General features: G+C 43.1%; 1 protein-coding gene across 1 annotated transcript in view; it reads right to left on the bottom strand.

The window, feature by feature from the left end:
* The window catches only part of RHEB (Ras homolog, mTORC1 binding), a 40,176-nt gene that overhangs the window by 2,863 nt on the left and 12,847 nt on the right, over window positions 1-24,466 (bottom strand). Inside the window, exons 2-7 of the mRNA XM_027573553.2 lie at window positions 16,152-16,223; window positions 10,249-10,316; window positions 4,776-4,858; window positions 4,043-4,099; window positions 3,880-3,927; window positions 3,035-3,116 (exon numbers count right to left, since the gene is read on the bottom strand). Of these exons, the coding sequence (XP_027429354.1) occupies window positions 3,035-3,116; window positions 3,880-3,927; window positions 4,043-4,099; window positions 4,776-4,858; window positions 10,249-10,316; window positions 16,152-16,223 (410 nt within the window). The remainder of the gene's footprint in view (window positions 1-3,034; window positions 3,117-3,879; window positions 3,928-4,042; window positions 4,100-4,775; window positions 4,859-10,248; window positions 10,317-16,151; window positions 16,224-24,466) is intronic.

The following is a 24,466-nucleotide window of genomic DNA, read 5'->3' on the forward strand; positions in this document are numbered from 1 at the left end:
TGGCTTGAGCTCTGTGAGGTGGCCGTACGGGACCCTTGCCTTCCTGGACATGTTTGGCCACTATCAGATCCATTTGCTAAATATATCAAAACTGAAAAGAATCACAGTAGCTGGAATCCTTTCTCTTTAGCTCTGAGCCTTCAGCATGATTCACGTTTTATCTGGGTCTTCGGAAAGCACCATGCTACCTTCTAAAGGAAGCGCCAAGATTAAAGAGTGACCCGACGGAGAGCACGTCACAAACCGGAAGCTACAGTGAAGTACGGCATGAACCAGACGGCGGAGGCCCGCACCCTGAAACCCTGCAGTGGCGTAATAACGCAGCTCCAGCAAACCATCACAGGTCATTGTCAGAAAGCTACATTAACCCCAGGCGGTGGGCCTTCCTGGGCAAAGCCCCCTAGTCACGCTGGAGGAGGGCCCACAAGCTACCGACGCATCCGGGGCTGCCGGTGGGAACACGCGGGGCTGCCCTCGCACAAACAACAGTGCCACAGTCCTGCTGCCACCTATGTAAGGACCGTGTCCGATGGAACAACTGCGTCAGGACCCCCAGACCTTCACCAGAGAGAAAGAGTAAAGTCAGCAAACAGAACCAAGACAGCCGGGGCCATTCAACTGCACTTCTCCACCCGGAAAAACACTTTTTAAATGAGGTATGACTGACCTACAACACTGAGTTTGCGTGTATGACACAACGATTCGGTGTTTGTAGATACTGAGAAGTGAGCCCCACAGCAAGTCCAGTTCACACCCACTGCCACAAGTTACGATTCTTTTTTCTGGCGGTGAGAACTTCTACGACCTACTCTCTCGACAACTTCCAAATACAAACAAAAACAACACAGTATCGTTAACTGTAGCCCACCATGCTGCAGACTTACTGATCTTCTAAGCGGAAGTTCTTTTCTTCTGACCACCTTCAAATCTTGATTATGCAAAATTTCAAGCATATAGAAAAAAGGAAAGAACTGTACAATAATCACCCAGCCCCACTATTCTAGATTCAGCAAATGTTAACATTTTTACTGTATTTGCTTGCCCTCTCTTGGTCCATCCACCCATCCGTCCCATTTGGAAGTAAGTCGCAGACATTATGAAACCTGGCTCCTAAACACTTTGGTTTGCATTTCCTAAAAAATGCATTTCCTATTCTCTTCATAATTCCAATACCATCACTGCATCTAAGGAAATTAACATTATTTCCCTAATATATACAGAACATAATAAAATCTCTCCAATGGACCAAATGTGTCTTTTACAAGGTTTTTACCTTGTAAAAGGTAAAATTGGAACCAGATTCCAAGCCAGGTTGACACACACACTCTGTAATCCAGACAGTCTGTATCTGTAACCCACCCCAAGAATACTTTAATCTCTATTATGCTTTGGTCATGCACGAGGCCTTCTCTCCAAATCCATCGGAAAACATGGTGTAGAGAGGAGAGAGGACCAAATTGTGGTTAGATTTAAACTTTAGTCCTAATTCTTATGCCATATAAATAGAGTGATCTTACACAACTCACTGACCTCCTTGGATCTTACACTCACTTCCAAAATGAGATAGTGCAACTAAATGATTTTAAGGACAGATCAGACACCCAATAAATGCTTGATTTAATTCCATTAGGAAATGAAGGTATCTCTTACTATCTCAACTCTTGGTATCTGAATTCTTACTGTCTGCACTCAAGAGCTGAGCAGAGTCACACAAATCCCTTGTTACCTGGCACTTGGGAACCAATTACACAGATTTAATCTCCCTCATCATCTGAACCCAGGAACAAAGGGATCTGACTGTCAAGGGGTTCCTGGGTTGACTAAGCACCTACCAGACAGGTGTGCCGACAGAGTCCGCTGTGCTAGACATTATGGAGAATACAAAGGTAAACGACACATCTTGGATTTCGGAACGAATTATGGGGGATAAGAGAAAAGAACCTTGAGGGCCAGGGGAAAAGTGGCAGAGGTGGGGAAAACGGGCACCAGGCCTACAGTGTGCCAGCCATCCTTACCCACGATGTGCCAGTCACCCTTACTGAAGTTTCCTCACAGACACGAACATCAACTACTCTTATTTGAACATCAAACAAGAGAACAAGTGGAAAAGACTTTAAACACTGTAAAGCACCGTACGGATGTAAGTGGCGAATTGAGAAAGGACAGCTGAGGTCCGAGGAGAGCAGGAGGGATGGGCGCACTGGGCAAGTGTCCCCCGTGGGGAAGGTGGCGGGTGCACTCTGTCATGCCTGAGAAGGACCGAGAAAGGACGGGGACGCAACAAGAGGAACTGGAAGAGCACCAATCTCGCCCACCCTCCGAATCACTAAGGGCTCTGAGTCTGTTCTCTAGACAACAGGCAACCCACTGACAGGCTTTCTAGCAGAGGGCGACACCATCTGACATGCAGCTTTAGGAAGTTAGTGGCCGCAGAGAAACACTGCAGAGAAAATGGAGGCAGGAGGCAAGCTGGGGCACTGCGGGGCTACAGTAAGGCCTTGGGAGGAAAAGGAAAGGGGCTGTGTGAAGCCTTCGCAGATACAACTGACAGCGTTCCTAGGATGTGCCTTTAACGGAACATCTGCCAGGCTGACCTGGGAACAGAGGCCTGTAAAACGGTTCTTAATAGTTCCTTTGTGAGAAACAATACAGCCACCACACTCCGTTTCATCCTACAGAGAAAGGGGCTTGGTGTAGGCACAAAATTATTGCCAGAATGATTTAAGATCATTCTAGTTTCTTTTCTATGTCTGGACTTACTTCTGTACCAGCCTTTAATATAAAAAAAAAATAATAATAATCTGTGTTCACAAAGTAGTCTTTCCTTCACTCTTAACTTCTGTTTATCCTACAAATATTCTAGGTCCCTTCGTAAGCAGAATCCTGATAGCAACCCAAAGGCTGACACGAGAGGGGTGGAAGGAAGGACACAGGTGAAACAGGAGTGGCCGGGAGGGCGGGGCTTGGCCGACTGAGGGGACAGAGGCCTGGGACTGACGGCTGCAGCACGAAAGGAGTTCTACAAAACTGGTACCTGATTTTCTTTAGCAGAAGATTCCAAGAAAGCCGCGTTCCAAGACTCTGCTAACGCTTTCCCTTCTTCATAACTGATCACCCTAGAGGAAAAAGAAAATTCTAATTAATGTACTGCGCTCTTTATTTAGAAAACATCTATAATTATTAACAAACCAGGCTCCGCTTTTATCAACTGTTTTCTTGTAACGCAGAAGAATTCTCTCTGCTCAATCTTATCATCCAGTGTGTACCACGGAGGAGCATTTTAATAATGCCTAAGTTGGGGAACGGGACAGACGTGGCCTTTCGGGGTTACCCATGCTCCAGCAAGCCCTCGAGGTTCAGAGAACACGACTGTGTTTTCCAGTACCCAGGACACAGACTATTTCACAGCGAGCTGGGCTGTGAGCACCCGAGGAAGGGCAGCCGTGAAGGGGCCCACAGCTCAACTCTGCTGCGTGCAGGCGGTGGGCATCCAGCTGGTGAGCCTCCTCGTCTCCAGACTGGGCTCCGCGGCCCTGTTCGCTGACCTAATCCTGGCTGCAGTACTCAGAAACTATTTGTTGAATGAATGAGTGCTTCTGTGGTCTCTTTAGAGTCCACTTGGCACAAATTGGTGGAAGAATCCAAAGCTAATTTCCTACCACTTTTGCTCCCTCTTTTCTAGAGAAAACAATGGTCAGGACGGGTGAGATTTTATATTGGTTTTGCTCCTGCCTGGGTACACTCATTGCCATATTTCTGAACACAGATATGCTACACCTAAGAATATTTTCACCACGAGAACATAATTACAAAAGGTACTTTAGTGCAGACATTATCTCAGACTTGATTTTATAAATCAATTATTCAGAAGTTACATACCTTTCCATATGAAGGTCTTTCTTATTCCCAACCAACATAATAGGTATTCTAGTAATGTGAGACAAAAAAGCCAAAGGAAACTAGTCAGTGCCAGATCTTATTGTTCAGAGGACAGAACTACAATGAGTGTATCTAACAAAAGAGAGAAACTGTTACTACTTACTGCACTTTCCCCACCATATCCAACAATTTGCCATGAATAACTTTAATCACTTCAAAACTGTAAAACAGAAACATGAAATAAGACAACCATCTTAGTGCTGATGTTTTTAAATGTTTCTTATATAATGTTTATCATGGGAAAAATATATAATGTTATCGACTCACCATTTTAATATAAAATAACCTGAACACAAGGAATTCCTTAATTCTTTCCTACAAATCTTTCTTCGCGTGTGCATGTATTTGACACCGAGTAACCCTTACTGAGAATATTCAAAATGAAATAGGTGAGATATTTAAATGGGAAAGTCTAACGCTTGGCTGACAAATCACATAAACACGAATTTTAATCTCTATTTGTAGGATGTTCTTTAGCTAGAGGGCCCTAGCAGTCAGCCTGTGATCCACATTAATACGTGAGAACATACAAAAAGTAAATCAATTTATGCAGTCCCCATTTCCATTAGCGGAAGAGCTCAGATCATGTGCAATCACTATCTAGGCAGCTGGAGGGAAGAAATATAGTTTTTATTCTATCAGTGTCAGAGAACGTCTACTGGGATACTCTTTTCTCCCTTAACAACCTATTTGCTCCACAAGACAATCACTGAAAAACATTTAGTCTGGTAAGTCTGACTGTTACTATAACCAATTCCATCACTGATCCTTTAAAACAATGAATGCTATCTATGCAGAGCAAACAAACTCAAGCAAGCAGCAAGAGTGAGTCCTACCTTTTGATTGATGTAACAGAATACACAAGAATGTAACCATTAATATCTATGGAGTATGTCTGAGGAAAGATGGAGTATTCATCCTGTGGGAGAAAAAATAATTCCATTTGAGTAGAAGTCTTCATGTAGCATAACAAACAATCTGTACCCAAAGTTTTTCACACATGACCTGGTCAAAGAAATCAAAGGAAACAAAAAGTGGATTAGAATATTCTCCTAGAAACACAGCCTACACACTTAGGACTTACTTAAGACTGGTTTGGGGCTGATAATTGCTTTAAGCCAACATTCGAAAAGCGACTCTGGCTATTCTAAGACTTTTGGGGAGAAGGCTAGTAACTTCTGCACTTCCTGGGGAAACAGGATGGAAGGAACGACAAGACAACAGGTCCTGTGATCTTATAGGAAGCGAAAAGCACCAAGAGATCTTTTATGGAGAAAAAGTCCAGAACTTTAGTTCTCATGGGAAATTCATGAGTGCTTCTGGTTTATTCCATAAATCTGTATTTTCCTATCTAAAACTGTTACGTCCTCATTAAACCTATTCTCTGCATGTAAGTCACAACGGCCCGAGTGCCAGTCTATTGGTCATTAGTGGGTTGTCCCCAGCACTTGAGAGGGCAAGGAGAGAGGAGAAAATCAAAACGCTAGACCCGGTGTACCCAGACTTCTGAGGATCAAGTGAGTTATTTATTGGGCAAGTTTAGGAATTAAAAACAAAGGTACACATTATATAACAATGTATCAGTACCCAGTTTCATAAAGCAGCTTTAGGAAACTCAAAACTCAGCTTTAGAATTATTAAAGCAAACTAAAGGTCTAGTATCAATGCAGTGTGTCTTAGTACAATGCCACTGCCTGGTATAAAACATTTTATTCTCTGTTGAAATATAAGTATCAACATGCCACTTATTCTAAGCACTATTACAGAAAATCAGGTCAAACCATCATTATATCAAGTAACTGTCTCTGTTAACTTTGCAATTCCACAGTATGATTACAACTAATGTTCATGATGGCCCTGAATTACTGCCCCAAATTATTACTATTTACCATAGTAAGAAAGTATCTTTAAAAAATAAAAATCAAAGGAAAATTAAATTTTACTCTCAACTCTTTGATATCATCAATAGTAATCATTCATCAGAAGACAGCGTTTCTACATCTCAGGGTTTAACCACATTTGCAAAATAAAACCTTTGTTTTCATTATCAGTTTCATATTAGTTTCATTGAGTTCATTTTAAATTCTGAGAATGCATTTTTGTTAATGGAATGATAGGTCTTTAAATCCAGATTAAAAACAAAATTCCCAATGATTTTAGTCACCAGCTGAGCTACAGTATATCCAGAGTTCAAACCACCTTTTCCCTGAAGAGAAGACATGGAAATACAGAAACGAGTCATTGTATTTCAGAGGCGTGGTGCAAGCAACCACCAGTTAGAAAGTACCACGGGGGGCACCTGGGTGGCTCAGTTGGTTAAGTGACTGCCTTCCGGCTCAGGTTGTGATCTCTAGATCCTGGGATTGAGCCCCACGTCGGGCTCCCTGCTCAGCAGAGAGTCTGCTTCTCCCTCTCCCCTTCTCCACTCGTGCTTTCTCTCTCGCTCTCAAAAAGGAATAGTATGTTGATTAATCAGCTGAAGAAATTAATAAATTCAACTATCAGAAAGTTCTTCATGACTAAAAGCCTTTCAAACAAAAACCGTAGACTGAAAACAAACGAAAACCTTGAGGCTCCCGTCCCATAAAATGCTGATTTTCTGCGCATTATGAAGGGGTCTCTCAAACCAATAAGCCAAGACGGTCGGCCCAAGAGAAAAAGGGCAAAGTACACGGACAGGAGAACTCCCAGAGAAGGAAATACAAATGCCCTCAAACAGGAAAATACGCTCCAACTCCTTCATGAGAAAAAAAATACTTATTAACCGGGATACTCTTCCCCACGTAGTGCAGTGGCAGGTAACGAGATTTGCTAAACACTGCGCAGACGCGCGCGCACCTGAGCGCGCGCACTCGCTCCCTGCGGGTGAAAACCTAACTGCCGGCGAGGCCGTGCTCTTACACGCATGCGCGCACGGCCCACAAGGACGCCAGACGCTGACCGCCGGGCTGGCGGCAGCAAGACTGGAAACCACGTACGTGTCCGTCAGTCGTCAGTGCATGCTGTAGCCAAACGGCACCGTGTTATGCAGCCACGGGGAGGAAAACCGAGGCCGTATGTATGGCTATGGGATCATCTCCAAGATGGAGACACGCAGATACCTCATTTCAAGCGAGAAAAAGAAAAAAAGGCCAACTCTATCTGTATGTTCATGTAGACAGTATCCGGGAAGCATATACCAGAAACTGGTGATGGGGCTGCTCTCGGAGGGTGGAGCTAATGCCGCCAGAGGGGGAAAGACCGCAGTTTTACTATTTACCGTTTTGCGCTATTTTGTTTCTGTAACATGTGCATTTAGTACTATTTCTAAAAAACTGGAACTTAATACTTTTTTTTTTAAAGGGGGATTTGACATTATAAACACGACTGCCACTGACTCACTTGTCACTGAGTCTACTTAAATTAGGCCCAAACAAAATCTTTCATGCAAACTAAAAATAATCGACCTGTATTTAACTATGTTCATCATCATCCCTTGCTGGGCAATGAAACCAGCTACGATATAAACTACTAAGTAAATAGGACTTGCCATCATGTTGCTACAATTTTACTCCTAAAACGTGTATACCAGTGAACAAATGTGCTCTAGATGGCAGTGACAGGATCTGTCCTTTCTTCATCATCTCCCCCTGCCACTGGGGGGGGGGTCTCAGCCCCAGCCCAGCAGAATCCAATTTTCTTTTTTTATTTTAATGATTTTTTTTTTTTTAAGATTTATTTATTTGACAGCGCATGCACAAGCAGGGGGAGTTCGAGAGGGAGATGCAGGCTGCCTGCTCAGCAGGGAGCTGGACGCGGGGCTCGATCCCAGGACCCTGGGATCATGACCTGACCTGAAGGCAGATGCTTAGCGACTGAGCCACCCAGGCACCCCAGAATCCAATTTTAGAAACAGCTCTTGGAGCAGCTGTAAATGTGACATCTCATCCAGTTGCTACCGAACGAGGTGTACGTGGTTCTACAGCACAAGGAAATGCGTGCATCGCATAATCACGGATCACAAATACAAACATCACCTTCTTTCTATTCCATAGTCTCCCAACTGAAATATTCTGAGCAAAAATTCTCTAACTATTCTTATCTGGCAGTAAGAGCAAGACAAGCAGAGCTAGTCACTGACCCTGCCTTTGCCATCCCTCACACCATATATTCACTCCCCGAGATCTCTGCTTCTTTGCAGGGGGGCATCCTTTATTATTCTATTAAAAGAGTTAAAGGCATGTGATGCTCCAGTGTACATTTAGACTTTAGAGCAAAATAGAACCCTAGAGGAACACATCTTCTATTTTGATAAGGTGTCAACATAAAGAAATTTTCTCTCCAGAAAAATGTTTTCAAGGACAGCTCTACTCCAAGTATAAGCGACACCCACACTATTCCATTCAGTGTCTTGTTAACATCAACATCAAGTTGCCATGCTAGGCACTCCTCTGGTCTTGGAAGCATCAAAGATCTACAAGTTAAGGACCAAATCCTCGTGAAGCTCACACATCCCCTCTGGACCATGCAACAGTTCTATGAAGGCAGGCACTACATTGCCAACTTACAGATGAAGAATCTGAGGCACAGAAAGGTTCATAACTTTCTCAAGGTCAGCTGGTTAGTAAAAAAAACCCCAGGATTCAAGCCCCAGCAGCGTGACTGCAGAGCCACATTCCAACAACTCTGAAATACTGGTTCTCCTTCTGGCCTCCTACAAAATGTCCTTCTGCAGTAACATCACATGAAAGTGATTTGCCAGTTTACATCCTCATCCCCACTTTCCAGAATCTTAATGAAAATCAAAATGAAGATATAAAAAGCAAACCCAAATCTTGATGTCAGAGGCCCACTATGAACGATGTGGCCGTATTTCTTCGCCCAGGACACTATCATTCAACACCTGCTGTCCCAGCATAATTATTACCAGGACTCCTTTCACTCTTAAAAGTGTCTTGTTTTAGGCAATAAATTACAGTCACCTTAACCATAAAAGATACAAACTCTGAGAATCCAATACAATGTCTTATCCCAGAGGCTCTTCTATGGTTAACTTCTAAAATAAGCTGCGTCCTCCACATCCTCACTCCCCTATGAAGACTTCTACCACTCCCCTTGTTCCTTTAAGCTCCATACCCCCTTTCTGTCACTGACAGGTACCCTGCAGAATAAGAGCCTAGGACGGCTCAGCTCTAAGACAGCCATCGTGAGGCCTGGTGACGGAAGCCCATTATACCCACCACCAGGGGGCATGTGTAGGGTGAATGAGGGAGACACGTGGTAGATCTCTGTGATATACACATCCCATTTATTTTCTTTGAAGCTTCCAGAATTGGAACTCCAGGGTTTCTTCAGTGCTCACCCCCCCCTCAATATAGCTGTTTTCTTGCTTCACTAGGGGGCTACACTTTGCTTCTGTGTTCACTTCAAAACATAAAGCAGAGGGAGAGTTCATTCCAAACCCACAAGAAGGCCACACCATTCTAGGTCTATCTCAATCTCCCCAGGTTCCAGAAGAAAAGCCTCCATTTAACATGGCAGACCAGATTACACTACACGCACCCTCCTGCTAGTCTGATCCTTTGTCGATTGTAAGATGCAAGGAAGGACTCAAGACCAACATCCCCACATCCAGCAACTGTTGAATAGATTCAGCCCAACAGAACGGTTTCTAGTAAAGGCTGGACTGGGCACCATGGGAATGGGGAAGTTCAGCCATCAGGGTCAAGGGGTTTCTTTGTACTCTTCAAGTTCTCTGAATTCCTTTCACCCACTGCTTCTACTCAATTCCCTTGGTCTTCCATTCCTTAAATCCCTACTATGTTAAACTGTGACTATGGTGTTGGTTTATTTTTATTTTTTTGGTTACTTAATCTTTGGCAATTACCTACTATCTACAAATCAAATCTACACTCCCTAATCTAGTAATCATGTGACCTATCTATAAACCAGCTCCTTTCTGCCCTATACCTTTCTCATGCCTTTCCTCTGGAAAAGACTTACTTTTGTCTTGATGTAACATACATATTAGAAAGGAAGAAAAAAGTACTAACAGGATTCTGATATAGAATGCAAGTTTAGAAAACAGAAATACACTATCCTACGGATAAATACAAACCTTCCCAATGCTATGAGTATATTTCACACAATTCTAAAGTAGAAGAGCAAGTTAATGATTTGGAAAAACTGCCATAAATGTCTCGGTAGACAGCCCGTTAATAAACCCCAAAGGGTTTCCTTGGCATTGCTGTTGTGCTGAAGCATCGATGGCGGGGCCAGGACTGCCAGACAGAAGGACAGCGAGAAGATTCTGAGACACCAGAGACTTACTTGCCCCGCTGTGTCGACGAGTTGAAGATGATATTCTTGTCCATTGACTGTGATCAATTTTGTGAAAGCTACAGGGAAAAAAGGAATTAAATATTAGTTTAAAAAGTTGACTTTAAGATCACTTAAAGCTTGAACACTGACGACCAACTAAGCAGAGTCCCTAGTAAGTTCATAAAAAGATCCCATAAAACAGAATGGAACAGATCACCCAGAGTTTACAGATTCTTCCCCACTTCCACTATTTAACTAAGAAATACTGGCTGACTGATGGAAAATCAAGGTTTAGTACGCCCTGAACCTTTATTAAAGGAACTGAAATTAGGCAACAATTCATATCCTATAAGGTATTTGAGTGCTCTTTCTATGGCTACGCATCCCTCTTGTGAAAAAGTGAAATACATGACATTAAGTTTGAGATCTAGAATGAACCCAAAGCACAAAACTTCATTAATTTATAGGAAGTCTGGTGTCGGAGCACAAAGAGCCAGTATTAACTGCAGTGTTGAGAACTTTCAGTACATAAAAAAATTAGCAATTTTATTGACAGATAAAACAGCAATGGAACAGGTGTTCTGCGTGAAGCCATCATGTCCACTTAGCTTAAGGATCCAAGCAATTTTGTGACAACTTCTTTTCCCTACCAAGGGGGAAAAAAAAACCAGACTCAAGTAACTTCCGGAAAAGTCAATTCAGAATTCTGAGGAGACAGATTTCAAACAAATGTAGACAAAAGAGGAAAGAACTATTAATAGTAACAGAATATTAAAGTGTAACCATCTGGAACCCTGGCAACAAAAGGGAACTGATGTCTTCTGCATCCCCGGTCCTAGCCATTTGTCTCAGACATGCGAGTGCTCCAACCTCCTGGCTGCTCACTCGACTCGACTAGAACTGGGCAGCAGAATCTATCCCTTGCACAGCTGGGAGAAGACCCACTGTTGCCCACGGTCTCCCACAGCCAAAAAGGGAAGCAGAAACAGACACAGGAATACCAGGAGAGAAAACTTTAAGTGACAAGGGGGATAGAGAAGAGATCTTATCTGAATGCTGAGTTCCACAGGGAGAGAAAGGGATGCTTATGCTAGCATCGTAGCCTCCTAGTGCAAGCAGGGGTGCGGGAAGCAGGTGGGCAAAAATCACAGACCAGGCCACCCAAGCGGGTTGCCACACTTTCTCTCATTCTTGGCCCTTGATGGAGACGACCACTTTAGGGAATAAATTAGATGAAAACCGAATCCAAGTATTTCAAGATCGGGAGTACCCAATATATTCGGTTTCGTCAATTCTAAGAAAAAAAGTCTACTGTATTTTTTTTTCCACATTGCCACCTCTCTGAACTTGGGATGCATCTTGCATCGACTGCGCTTTCGATCACTGTCAGCCAGGGGGCAGTCATGATATTCCTGTGGGAATACCTGCCACTGACACCTTAGTCAGGTAAGCCCCAAATGTGCATTTTAGACTTGGTGAAAATTAGGGACGTAACAGCGGTGAGCAATAGAACAAGTAACCTCCAATTAGAACTAAGTAATTGTGGTTACGAAGCAGAATGTAATTACTATGAAAACATCATTCATTCATGCAAGATTTATTTCTTGAGTACCTATTATCCCCGGAAGCACTGTTCTGGGTGCTCTCGAAAAACTGCAGCTGACCTCAGTGAGCTTCCAGCCCCGGGGAAGGAAGGCAGACCCAGACACTGTCAGGCCTCTAATCTGGGAGAGGAGCACCCAGGCGGAGGTCAAACAGCGAGTGACAAAGCGCCATGAGAAAAAGCAGGAAGGTCGGCAGAGCAGAGGCTGAGAGAGTAGTGGGCAGATGATCAGGTTGGGGAGGAGGCAGAAGACCTTAGAGGAGATGGTAAGGACTTCAGAGTTTTATTCTAAATGTGATGGGAAACCAAGGGTTTTAAGTAGGGGAGTAACTTGGTCTGATTTATACTTAAAAGAGATGGCTCTAACTATGCTGTAACAGAAATGGACGAGAGCAGACAGAGGCCATTGGTGGGAGCCCATAGTACAGTGCCTATGTAGACTCGGGATCTGAAGATGACGGTGGTCTGGATCAATGGGGCAGAGAGGAGTGGAGAGCCAGGGTGGAATTCTGGGTGTAGTAAAAGGTAGAGCCCAGAAGATCTCTGACTGGCTGGAAGCAGGGTGTGAGAAGATGGAGAGGCAGGACAACTCCCAAGGTTTTTGGTCTGAGCAAGACCTATGAATCGCCTTTTACCAATTCGGGAAAGCCTGGGGGAGGAGCACTGGGGATGGGGGAGGACAGGAACGAAGAAGCCTACACCCAAGGGGAAGCGAGGGCAGCTAAATAAAAAAGCCCAGAGTTCGGGGCAGAGGGTGGGGCTGGGGCTACTGTGAGACCAGCAAATTCCTGGAGAGAGGGGCTGATTGCTGGTGACCCAAGCACAGAGAAAGCCTGAGCCTGATGTCGGAGCCCATGGGCACCCTATGCTGCCAGGTCCAGAAGATGAAGACTCAGCCAAGGAGATGGGAGAAATACTGGCCAGGAGCTTAGAGTGAAAAGGGAGGACATGTAATTGTACATAAGATGTAAGAAACAAAATTATTAATCAATGTTTTAGTATATTCTTGCACATAAAAAGGATGTAAATCCTCCAACGCACAGCAGTAAAATGAAATCGAGGCCCTTCCATCTGTCATGGAAAACTGCCTCTTCTTATTACTACAGAAAAAAAGGAAGTGTAATAAGAGATCTGTCAGTTCCATAAACTAGGAACCAATTCTTCTGCGTGCTCTATGTCCAACCTCCTGCAGCAGCAGAGAGCTGGCTTTCTCCTCGTCTCCCTTTCCTTGAACCCTCTCTCCCTCCCCCTCCCTTTTTCAATCACTAGAGAAATTAATCCAATTTCCAACCGAAAATCCTGAAATTGCCCTGAGCCGACTAATAGCTACTTACTGGTAAAGCCTACTAAGATAAGCAAGGCAAGAGATTTCTACAACTTGGAATTCATAAAGTAAGATTTGTGTTACTAAAGTGTATTGAGGACTCCTAATTCATGTCCTACTAAGAAGCCCACCCACCATGCAATGCTTGATAATGCTGCAAAGCTCCTAATTAGAATTTTCCAATTTTCTGGGAAGGTTTATTAGTGCATCAACAATACCACCTTGAGATGGCAGAAGTTGTAAATTGCCATTCCTCCTTAATTTATAAACTACTGCCACTAAATTTCACCATGGCAATTTGCTTTGTATTGAGTTGTTAGATTAACAATACAGTAGAAAATAAAAGCACATTTGTGTAGGCAGTATTTTTGGTATAAAAATTTCCCCAAACTAGAAAATACATGGTTTTATTGATGTTATTCTCTTATATCCCGTTTTAAAAGGTGACACAGTCCCAGAATTTTTGCTTTTGTGGTGATGCTTCATAGAGCTGTGTCACCACTGAATATTTGTTATGAACCCCTTGTTCTAGGTTATAAAGTTAAGTGTAAAATAATTACCGGATTATTTCCAGATTTACAGTGCAGTGCTTCTTAAAACCATCCATTCATTTGTTAGCAGCAGGCTTACGATAACCGTTCCATTTCTCATTCCCTGTAATCACTGAACAGTGTTTTTGACCAAACAGCAGAGAATAAGGTGGAGGAAGGGTTTCTAGCTGGGTTGGACGGTCAGAAGCATGGTAAACAGAAACTCATGTCTGTATATGCCTCATGAACTTTTAAGCCATTCATCTACCCTGATATTCACTTTCACTCCTGCCTAAAGACTTTAATAAACATTTTTAGTCCATTTTTGAGATGAAAAAGTCTATTACTGAACACTAAGTATTAGATAGGAAACATTAAAAACACAATTAAAGATGATGTCGACAGCCTTCAAAGTAGGGTCACCTCATTCAATTTCTGCGGTATCAAGGTAAGAAGGCTGGACATTCACTGGACCGATTACTTACATATAAAGAAAATCTATTTATATACAACACATGACTTTCCCTCCACCTCAACTTTAAGCGGTACGACGACACACAATTATAAGAACCACTTTTATGAGCAGGGCCTACCAAAAAAACTATATTCTATTATTCTATGAATAAAATGCCCAAATGAGGCTTATCTCTAAGGACACACAATTCTAAACAGTTACATGTAGCAAATATTAAGGCCATGACCACAATTTTCTTGTGTTCTATTCCAACAGAGAGAACACCAAACTTGTTCACGTAGCATTCAAATGAATCTGCTCCTCCCACTGGCATGCATACTCTTCTGTAAGTGACAGCCAAACAAATCAGCACAGGATGTGTATGTAGCCAGGACTCCTCCTTTCCGGATACCAACAGAGGTTACTTTCAAACCCCGGTCTTCCCAGAGTCGGGTTAGTAACCAACAGGCTTCCTTGCCACCAGAATGCCAGGACATGAAGGATAGGTGCATATTTTAAGTTAGAGGTGGGCAAACTCTTCCTGTAAAGGGCCAAACAGTCTCTGTTGCAAGTATTCAACAGCTCTGCTATTGGAGAACAAAAGCAGCCACACTGTATGAATGAATGCACATGGCTGTGTTCCAATAAAACTTTATTTATGGACGCTGAAATGTGAAATTCACGTAACTTTCACAGGTCACAAATATTCTGCTTTTGACTTTTTTTTTTTAAACATTTATTTTATTTATTTATTTGACAGAGACACACAGAGAGGGGAACACAAGCAGGGGGAGTGGGGAGTGGGAGAGGGAGAAGGTCTCCCACTGAGCAGAGAGTCCAATTCAGGGCCTGATCCCAGGACCCTGGGATCATGACCTGAGCCGAAGGCAAACACTCAACGACTGAGCCACCCAGGTGCCCCATGCTTTTGACTTTTTTAATTATTAAAAAATATAAAAACCATTCTTTGCGCATGCACTGTACAAAAGGGCAGTGGGTCTTTCTGGCCTATAGGCCATAGTTTGTCAAGCCCCTGCTGTAAGCCTCTCTTGAAGTCTCTCTTGCAAGCTCTGGGCAGGTGAGGTCTACAAATCTAGTTGCTGAAGTTTATGAACCTGACAAGTTAACTTCATGTCTAATATGCCCATCAGGTTTTAAAGAATCCCATGTTTAAATGTGTATGTTCCTGGTGACAAACCCTGGGTTAAGTCCAGGTATCAAGAATCTGAGACGGCTGGTTCTAGGGTCTACTTAGGGTTTTAAGATCGCTTGAAACAAGACCAGCTTCCAAAAACCCAGCCTCCCTAGATGAAATGCTTCAGGTTTTCTTCCATGATCCTAGAATCAAGACTCTCATGGTCCTAGAGTCCTTCAGGAAGATTCTGAAACCACGGATTGAAAGCGGACAAGGTAAAGGTTGTGGCTGGTCCTGTTCTTTGGTGTTTTCCGCACATGGCTGAAATGCCAACAGACTTTAGAGCCATCTTTGTTTTCATGCTGCAACTGCTCTCTCCGTCCCAGAACAACTCACTTCTCCACAGCCTTCTTCCAACTCTTCAGGACTGGAAGGGGTTGGGAGGGTAGGGGTGGGGGAAGGGCTAGCGATTCCGTAAGAGTAAGGTAACAAAGGGTCTGGAGTGTTTTGGTCCTTTCTTTTCAAGTGCGGAATCCTTCAAAAGGGCTACTGTTGAGAAGGAGGGGGAAAGACTGTACTCTCTCTTCTAGTTTTCCTGAAGCAGAGTCTGGGGTAGGAGGTTCACTGTAGGACTGGATTCCTATGGGGCTGAATAACAATTTCTAGATGGTGGGATCTGGACACTCCATAAAAACCCATTTAGTGTGAATTGGATCAAACTTTTGGAAGCTTTTTGGGACCCCAGTTGGAGATCTATAGGTTTACCCCAATAAGCCCTGCCATGGAAGCCTCCAGGGACACACAATGGCTGTCTGTGTGAAGAATGCAGGCTTCTCAGTTTATAAACCCTTCCAAACAATACTTACTGTTTTCTATGGTTGGGTCGTAGGAGTCAACAAACTGGCCTTCAACAAACTGAATCGTCAATGAGGATTTCCCTATAAAAGAGAGCAAAAGCTCAGTATGTATTGGCATATTAAGGTAACAAAAAATTTAATTCTACTATTTTACAAAAAAACCCATTCTAACAAGATGAAGAGAAAGAAAGTACTGGGATCAGAACACATCCTTTTAATTAACTTCTGGGCAATTTTAAAAAGGAAATAAATTTCATTAATCTGCTTTATACGAGAGCAATTTAAGCAATTAAGCTATTATGAATTAAACACTTTTGTCCCATTAACAAATATTACTGACCAACAAGCATATCACATATTCTGCTAAAGGTAAACAAACTCTGAAATAAGGTCTAAGTTAAGCTAATTTCCTCCGGTGTCCCTGAAATGTGGATATTAATTTTAATACAGAAATTAGTAAGACAGGATTTATTTCTTTGGGCTCTTTCATATATGGCTGTTAGAAATGTTACCAGGTACAGCTTTTAAAGAGGGGAACCTGAGAATACGTAACAGAAGTCTTTATTTAAAAAACTACTTGAGGGGCGCCTGGGTGGCTCAGTCGTTAAGCATCTGCCTTTGGCTCAGGTCACGATGCCAGGGTCCTGGGATGGAGCCCCGTATCGGGTTCCTGCTTCGCGGGAAGCCCGCTTCTCCCTCTCCCACTCCCCCCGCTTGTGTTCCCTCTCTCGCTGTGTCTCTCTCTGTCAAATAAAATCTTTAAAAAAATAAAAAACATAAAAAACTCCTTGAAGGTAGAAATCCTGTCTTCACCATTCCGTGTCAAAAGGCCTAGCGATGTCTGTCACACAGAAGACAATTAAGAAATGTTCTGGACTTCACAAAATCACTGCTAATAATTGAGCTGTGTGCTAAGAAATCAAGAACCAGAGCCCTAAGTTCTCACCCCTCCATTTGTTACCTATAATTTCTACTCAAGGACTTTAGACCAGGGGACTCCGTAAAGACAGTGCAAGAATAGTCCAGGAAACGACGGAAGTGGTCCCTCCCAAATTTCACCCCAAACCCTTTCTTCTCTCGTACATTCTCAGAGCACATTTTTAAAAGATGCTATGGTTTTAAAATATTTAATTATCTGAGAGAGAGAGTGAGTGCACGCATGAGCGAGCACAGGGGCTTGGGGGGGAGGGGCAGAGACAGAGGGAGAATCTCAAGCAGACTCCCTGCTGGGCGTGGAACCCCATGTGGGGCTCGATCTCACGGCCTTGAGATCATGACCCAAGCTGAAACCAGGAGTCGGCTGCTTAACGGACTGTGCCGCCCAGGTACCTCAACATTTTATTTATAAGTAATCTCTACACCCAACGTGGGGCTTGAATCTCCTACCCTGAGATCAAGAGTCGCACGCTCTTCTGACGGAGCCAGCCAGGCGGCCCCTCAGAGCACTACGAATTTTAAACACGTGCTCCACACTCTTGCTGCGTCTCACTGAACTTCCATCTCAAAAGATCTTCGGGGAGAGAGGTTGTACCAGGAACCTTCTGCCCCTGGGGTTTAGGTTGCGCTTGCCCTCCTCCAGTCTGTGCAGAGGGTAGCTGATAGGTGGCATGTTTTCACAACAAAGGCAGGCCCTACATACTTAGAAATCAATGAATTAATAAACCAGTTTAAGAGTGGAAGCTGTGGGGAGACAATTAAAAAAGCCCCAAGTAGGCAGGCCCATTTTACTCCTCACGAGCAGTTAAACACACAAGCTCAAAGTATTTCTGGAATTATTAAAACCTGAAATCATTCTCTATACAAAGCAGCCTCCAAGAGCTTTTGACAATTACGTTACCTCCCTGCTTAAAATCCTCACTGCAATTCGAATAAATTCCCAACTCCTAACCAAGGCCCACAACACCAGGCCCTCCCTGTGCAGGCCCTGCTCTGCCTATCGCCCTAACCTCTCTATGCCACCGCCCCTCTGCCCAGACCCGCCCAGGCCCCACTCCCATCCCCCGTCCCTTTGTTTCAGCCATCTCCACAGATCTCCGCACATGACTCACTTTGTCATTATTCTGGTCTGGGATCAAATGTCCCTTCTCCAGAGAAACCTCCGCTAAGACCGCCCCATCTATGGTGGCGCCCAGTCCCTACCGGTCAAAGCGATCACTGCCATCCTGCTTTGTTTCTTTTTAGTGTCTGACGTTATCAGACCTCATCTCCAACTCATTAGCCCACCGAGACCAGTGTGGTGGCGGAGGCTCTGCAGACACTGTCATTTCCGAACACATGAATGAAATTAAAACTCACATGCCCTAAGGGCACTTTCATACACTCCAGATACTACAACACAAGATCTCAATCTTATATACACGAACGACCAGGAAACACAGTTCAACAGGAATTAAGAAACAGTTCTGTCGTATTTATCTGGTAGCCAACCACAGGCCTGCCTGTGCTCTACAGGATGCAGGGGTCATCCAGGAGCCCACACACTGCAAAGGGACTGTGTTCAAAAGAAACCACGTTATCTAAACGAGCTCATAAAGAGCATTTAGCTTAAAACACAGCAAAACTATTTTATGTGATGAAATAGCAAGGAAAAAACTATTAAGTTTAAGGAATAAGAAAATTCTTATTTACATTGAATGCTATGGCTTGAAGCAAAAGAAATTTAATTAAGAGAGAAAAAAGAGAAGAAACTTCTTTTGGGCTTCTGAAGAGTACTTCTAGGCACGCTGGTGGGCTTTTGAAACCCTTCTGTAGGCTACTGGGGGGTTTTCTGGCTTGTAAATGGACAGAGGGAAGGAAGAAAACAGACGGTAATTTTTTCTAGAGGTAAATGGGCAAGAGTTACAAGGGATTAAAAGGATTTTTACACATTTTCCAAAGCAGAACCGGATTAAAAATAGTGAAAGAAAGGGGTTAAGTATGGTGTACACGATAAGCTCCCCAAGACGAGAGCAGGCACACACAGCTGTGTGTGACAGGCCGTGCCGCAGGAGTGGAGGGGCGGGGACAAGAATCTCAGGAGTTATCACAGGAAATTGAAGAAAGTTACATTAAATAAGATCCCGCATGAGATTAAGTACAACAATGGAGTTTTAGATAAACAAGTGGACCACGTTTTAAAAATATAATTATTGGTACCTATCCAAAGAGTTCCCTGTTTGCATCATGAAGGGCAGAAAATATCTGGCAGGCTCAATTAACATCTGACTTGAAAAACGCAAAGAATCATTCCAGCACAAGCAGACAGTGTAGTCCAACCCAAAGCAGGATGCAGGGTGACGGCAAATTCTCATCTTCACAAGTAACTGGGACACCTGAATTTAAAACCCTAGTCTGTAGGGAGCAAACTGCCTTTCTCAATCAGCTTGGTCCTGGGAGAAGGGGACTATCCATTAGCAGAGGCAGGACTGTAGAAAAGCCTGAGCCTCCCCTGGGTCTCTCCTCCCTGGTCCTCTCCCCTAAGGGGAGATCGTTAATTATTTAAATTAAGAAGGGACAGGAAGACTACATTTGCTGACATGACACAGCGGGTTTTTTGCTGTTTCCATTAGAAAGCAGAATTATTAGACAACTAGTGTTGAAATTTTCATATTAATCTTAGTAAACAAATCCCACTGCTCATAATGTTCCCAGTCCTCGTTCCAGCAATTTCTGGCTTTCAGGGACATCGTTGTCCTCTGTAGCAGCAGGCTGGCTCTCAGGTCACACTTCTGTGCAGTTCGCTTGCAGCCACCAGAGGCATCGTTGATGTACAAATGATGTTCTTGATCACCTTTAACGTTTTCCCCTCATTACAACGTCATACATTTACTTTGGTCTTTGCATTCATCAAACTCAGATTCTGAAACACTATAGTTACTTCCTGAAGATGTTTCATGTTCTCTCTCAGTAGGCTCATAAATTTGTACAACCTGAGGAGGACCTCAAATTCCAGATCAACTCTCTGGAGAAATGTTGAATGAAAACAATACAGAAGTGATTGGAAATAAACTGAAAGGCAGTGCATACCCAGATGTGTGTTATCAATACACAGAGAGGCACGGATTACTCCTTTTATGACAATAACGTCGTACTAAAAAGGTGTGAAAACAGTATGTCCCAACAGGCCACAACTACTTTCAAAATATTCTTCTGCCAGACTAAAGGCCACCTTAACTTTAAAAAAAATCCTACAGATCATTTTTAATAAGTTTCTTCTAAACTTCTACCAGGTAAACACAGCATTTATGTATTTCTTGCCAAGGATAATATGGCCAGTAAGTTTGTTCACCTGGTACTTTCACCACAGAAGATACACCTGCAAGGTTGTTGACCAAATTTCTCACACTTGTGATTACTGCGAAATAGGCATTGTATATAAAACATTTTAAGAGCTTTCAGATTAATTCTGAACTAGTTTTCATGATTATTCTCCCAAAAAACCCCACTACTTTTATATATTACGTCCATCTCTCCCTCCCAACCAGCATTCTATAGGAACAGCTGACACGTTACTTGTTCATTGGGACCTAATGGGAAGGAGTAGGTTTCAATCAACTAGTCTGTCAAGTCATTTGGCACAAGGGTCCACTGGGAACAATGTAATGTTATCTGGGACACAATCCATTCCAAGGACTGCTTTCCTTTACACCTCAAATTCTCAACATCACCTTACGGGACCCCGCTGTCCATATACATAAGCTAATAGTTTAGCTTCAAGGCTTCACTGGTATTGCCACTGATTATCTTCACGCCACCTCGCACGCATACCAAGAAACACTGGTTGGTCACCCCTCCCACACGACTTTACCTCCAACACCTGCAACCTCCCTCTTACCAACCACAAGTAGGACGGCATATTCTCCCAGCGTCCTTATTTTCTGACTCTATCCAGGACATCTCTGGAAGCAATGTTTTCAAACCAGGGGCTGTAACCCACCAGGTCATGAAATTAATATACTGAGCTATGATCAGCACTGTATTTTTTTTATTTTTTAAATAAAGATTTTTATTTATTTGAGAGAGAGAGTGAGCAGAGGGAGAAGCAGACTCCCTGCTGAGGAGAGAGCCTGATGTGATGCAGGGCTTGATCCCAGGGCTCTGAGATCATGACCTGAGCCGAAGGCAGATGCTTAGCTGACTGAGCCACCCAGGCGCCCCATCATCAGCACTGTTTTTAAAGAAAGACAACACCAGAGTGGACTACAAAGAATAAAGTTATTAAAATTCTTCTTTCAGTTATCAAACATTTATGACTGGGTCACAATGTAAAATGGGTTTCTCACTGCATGCGGCAGTCACAAAGGTCAGAAATATACTACTCTAAACGATACTATCCTGAATCTCCAATCTCCACCACGTTTCCCTTCTTTGCCCATCACTTTAAGCCCCAAGATAAATCACTGTCCACTACTATCTTGTCTACCCTCCAATTTCCTTTCTCTGGGCTCCTTGAAAAACCCTCTGATGTTAATCTAATCATTTGCCTTTTGGTGAGCCTGTTGAGCTCAGCTGCAGAAAAACTCTGCAATCAGATCGGTTAACAACTATTCTCAACCTATGGTCTTTCCGCCTTCCCCCTGGCTGTCCCAAGGCCTTAGGAATCCTCCCTGGAGCCCCCTTTCCTGCGGCAGTAGTAGTGGAAATGTGGTCCCAGCAGCATCTCAGAGTAACCTATTACAAATGCAAATTAGTGAGCCCCAACCTGACCTCCCGAGAGTATTAACAAGCTCCACCCCCATTCAGCTGCACACTAAAGCTTAAGAAAGCACTGTCCTCAGGAAACAAATTCAAATTTAACTGATCACCCTAAGTCACACCTTGTCCACACCTTGAGTTTAGACTTCTGAGCCCAGAGCTGTGAGGTGATAAAGGTCTGTTGTTCCAGCCCCGCAACGTGCCATTTGTGTTGCTCTCTTGCAGCCGCCCCGGGAAATGAATACACTTCTTTTGCCTTTCGATTTTAAACAACTTTAATATGAAAGAATTCACATACTATATAATTTAACCACTTAAAGAGCAAAATTAAGTTTTTTAGCATATTGACAGGGCTGTGCCATCATCACCACAACGAATTTTAGAACATTTTCATGACTCCAAAAAAGGAACCCCATACCTGTCGGCCATCACTTCCATTCCCCTGGGTGCTCCCGAGCGCCCCCCCCCCCCCGCAACCATTGAGCTCCTTTCTGTGTCTGTTACACAAAATAACTCAAAAGGAACCCAATAAAAGAGGCAAAAGACTTGAACAGACACTTCACAAAAGATCTATGAATTACCAACAGGTAAATGAAAAGACGCTCAACCTCCTTAGTCACTGGGACAATTCAAATAAAACCCACAACCTACAGCATTAGCATGGCTGAAGTTAAAAAGTTTGAGGATACTGAGCATCAGCGAGGATGGAACTCTCATTTGTTGCTGGTGGAAGTGTAAAATGGTACAAATGTATTGGGAAACAGTTTGGTAGTTTCCAACAAAATTATACACTTAACATATATGTAGCCTGTGCAACCCCATTCCTAGGTATTTACCAAAAAATGACCGCATGTCCACAAAGACTTAAGAAATACTTCTCACAGCTTTATTCTTAGTAGTTAAATACTGGAAACAATCAACAGGTGATGGGAGAAACAGATCATGGCACAGCCATATGATAGAATACTCCTCAGCGATAAAAAGAAACTACTTACACATGTGACAACCGGATGAATCTCAAAAACATCACGCTTTCTGAAAGCAGCCAGACAAAAAGAGTATTTACTGTATGATTCTATTTATATGAAAACTGTAGAACAAGAAAAGCTAATCCCTGGTGACAGACAGCAGATCCATGCTTGCCTGGGAGTGGAGTGGGGGTGGGGTATAAGGGAACGTTTTGGGATGACAGAAATGTTTTGTATTTTGGAGTAATGGTTGCACAGGTGAATAAATCTGTCAAAACTCATGTACCTTTACACTTAAAATGCGTACTTTATTATATGTAAATTATGCATCAATAAAAGTTGATTAAAAAAAGTATATTAAAAAAAGGAAGACATTTACTAGTTTTCACTAAGTGGAACAGGATGGTGATTAGCTACGTCACTGCGGGCAGTTTTCCTGAGTCTCTCTCCTTGTTTGTAAACTGGAGGTAATAACAGGACCTACCTTATAGATGGCTGTGAGGTTAAAATGAAAATACGAAGGGAATAGCTGGTATGTAATAAGTCCTCATTAAATGTCCCCATTAGTAGCAATACTGCTCTTAAGACTAAAATAATCAGCTTGGGAGAAAAATGCATTCAATAATTACATCTAATAAATTAATCTGTAATCTAAGAAAATGACAAATACTAACAACTACTTCAGCTAAAGCCTCAAAATAACATGACGGGGCGCCTGGCTGGCTTAATTGGTGGAGCATGCGACTCTTGATCTTGGATCGTGAGTTTGAGCCCCACGTTGGGTGTAGCGATTACTTAAAAAAAATAACATGATAAAGAAATCAGTAAGTATAAAAATACACCCCCCCCCAAGCAATAAATTACCAACTGCTTGGTCATCCACTGCTGCGTAACAAACCACCCCAAAACTCAGTGGCTAATACCAACAGCTATGTCATCTGTTCTCGAATTCTACAACCAAAGCTGGGCTCAGCTGGGCCCTCTGTTCATCTGGCAGTCACTCCCTGGTAGGGGGGTGGGGTGGCTAGCCTAAGCTGGGCCAGCTGGGCCTTCCACCTTCTACACGTCCTCCTCGCCTAGCATGCCCACATGTTAACTAATAGTTCCAGAGAACACTAAAGCAGAAGTTGCTGATTTCTTAAGGAGTAAAGTCTGGCACCGACCCATCATTGTATCTGCAGCCTTCTGCTGATTCAAGAGTGTCACAGGGATAGGGCACGAATACCAGGAAGGTGTTTCTCTGGGAACCACCAATAGAAGGGACATCAATAAAACAACCCAGTTTGCACACAGCAGAAAGACTGCAGAATCACCTGGGGTTATAAATGGACTGCAACCTGAACATATCATCATTATTAAAAGGGCTAGAATAACAAGGAACCGTATAAAAGGTTCAACAATGTTCTTCAGATGATACACAATGCCAAGTAGATGCTTACTAAGTAAATACCACACCCACTTTAGTAAATGTGTGGTTCTGTCAATGGCAGGTTGTTGCTTTTTTGAGGGGGTGGGGTGATACGCGCATTATATACACATATACATACATCAGGGTCACCAAGGAAGCCTTTTGAAAAAATACACTTACCTCACCATTCTAATTTAAAAAGGCGGTGCATAAAGAGTTCTTGTGTGTTCTGTGTTTGCCGTGATTCTACATCTCCATCAGAGTCAGATGAAGGC

Source organism: Zalophus californianus, chromosome 12 (genome assembly GCF_009762305.2).
Source record: "Zalophus californianus isolate mZalCal1 chromosome 12, mZalCal1.pri.v2, whole genome shotgun sequence".
Taxonomy (NCBI): domain Eukaryota; kingdom Metazoa; phylum Chordata; class Mammalia; order Carnivora; family Otariidae; genus Zalophus; species Zalophus californianus.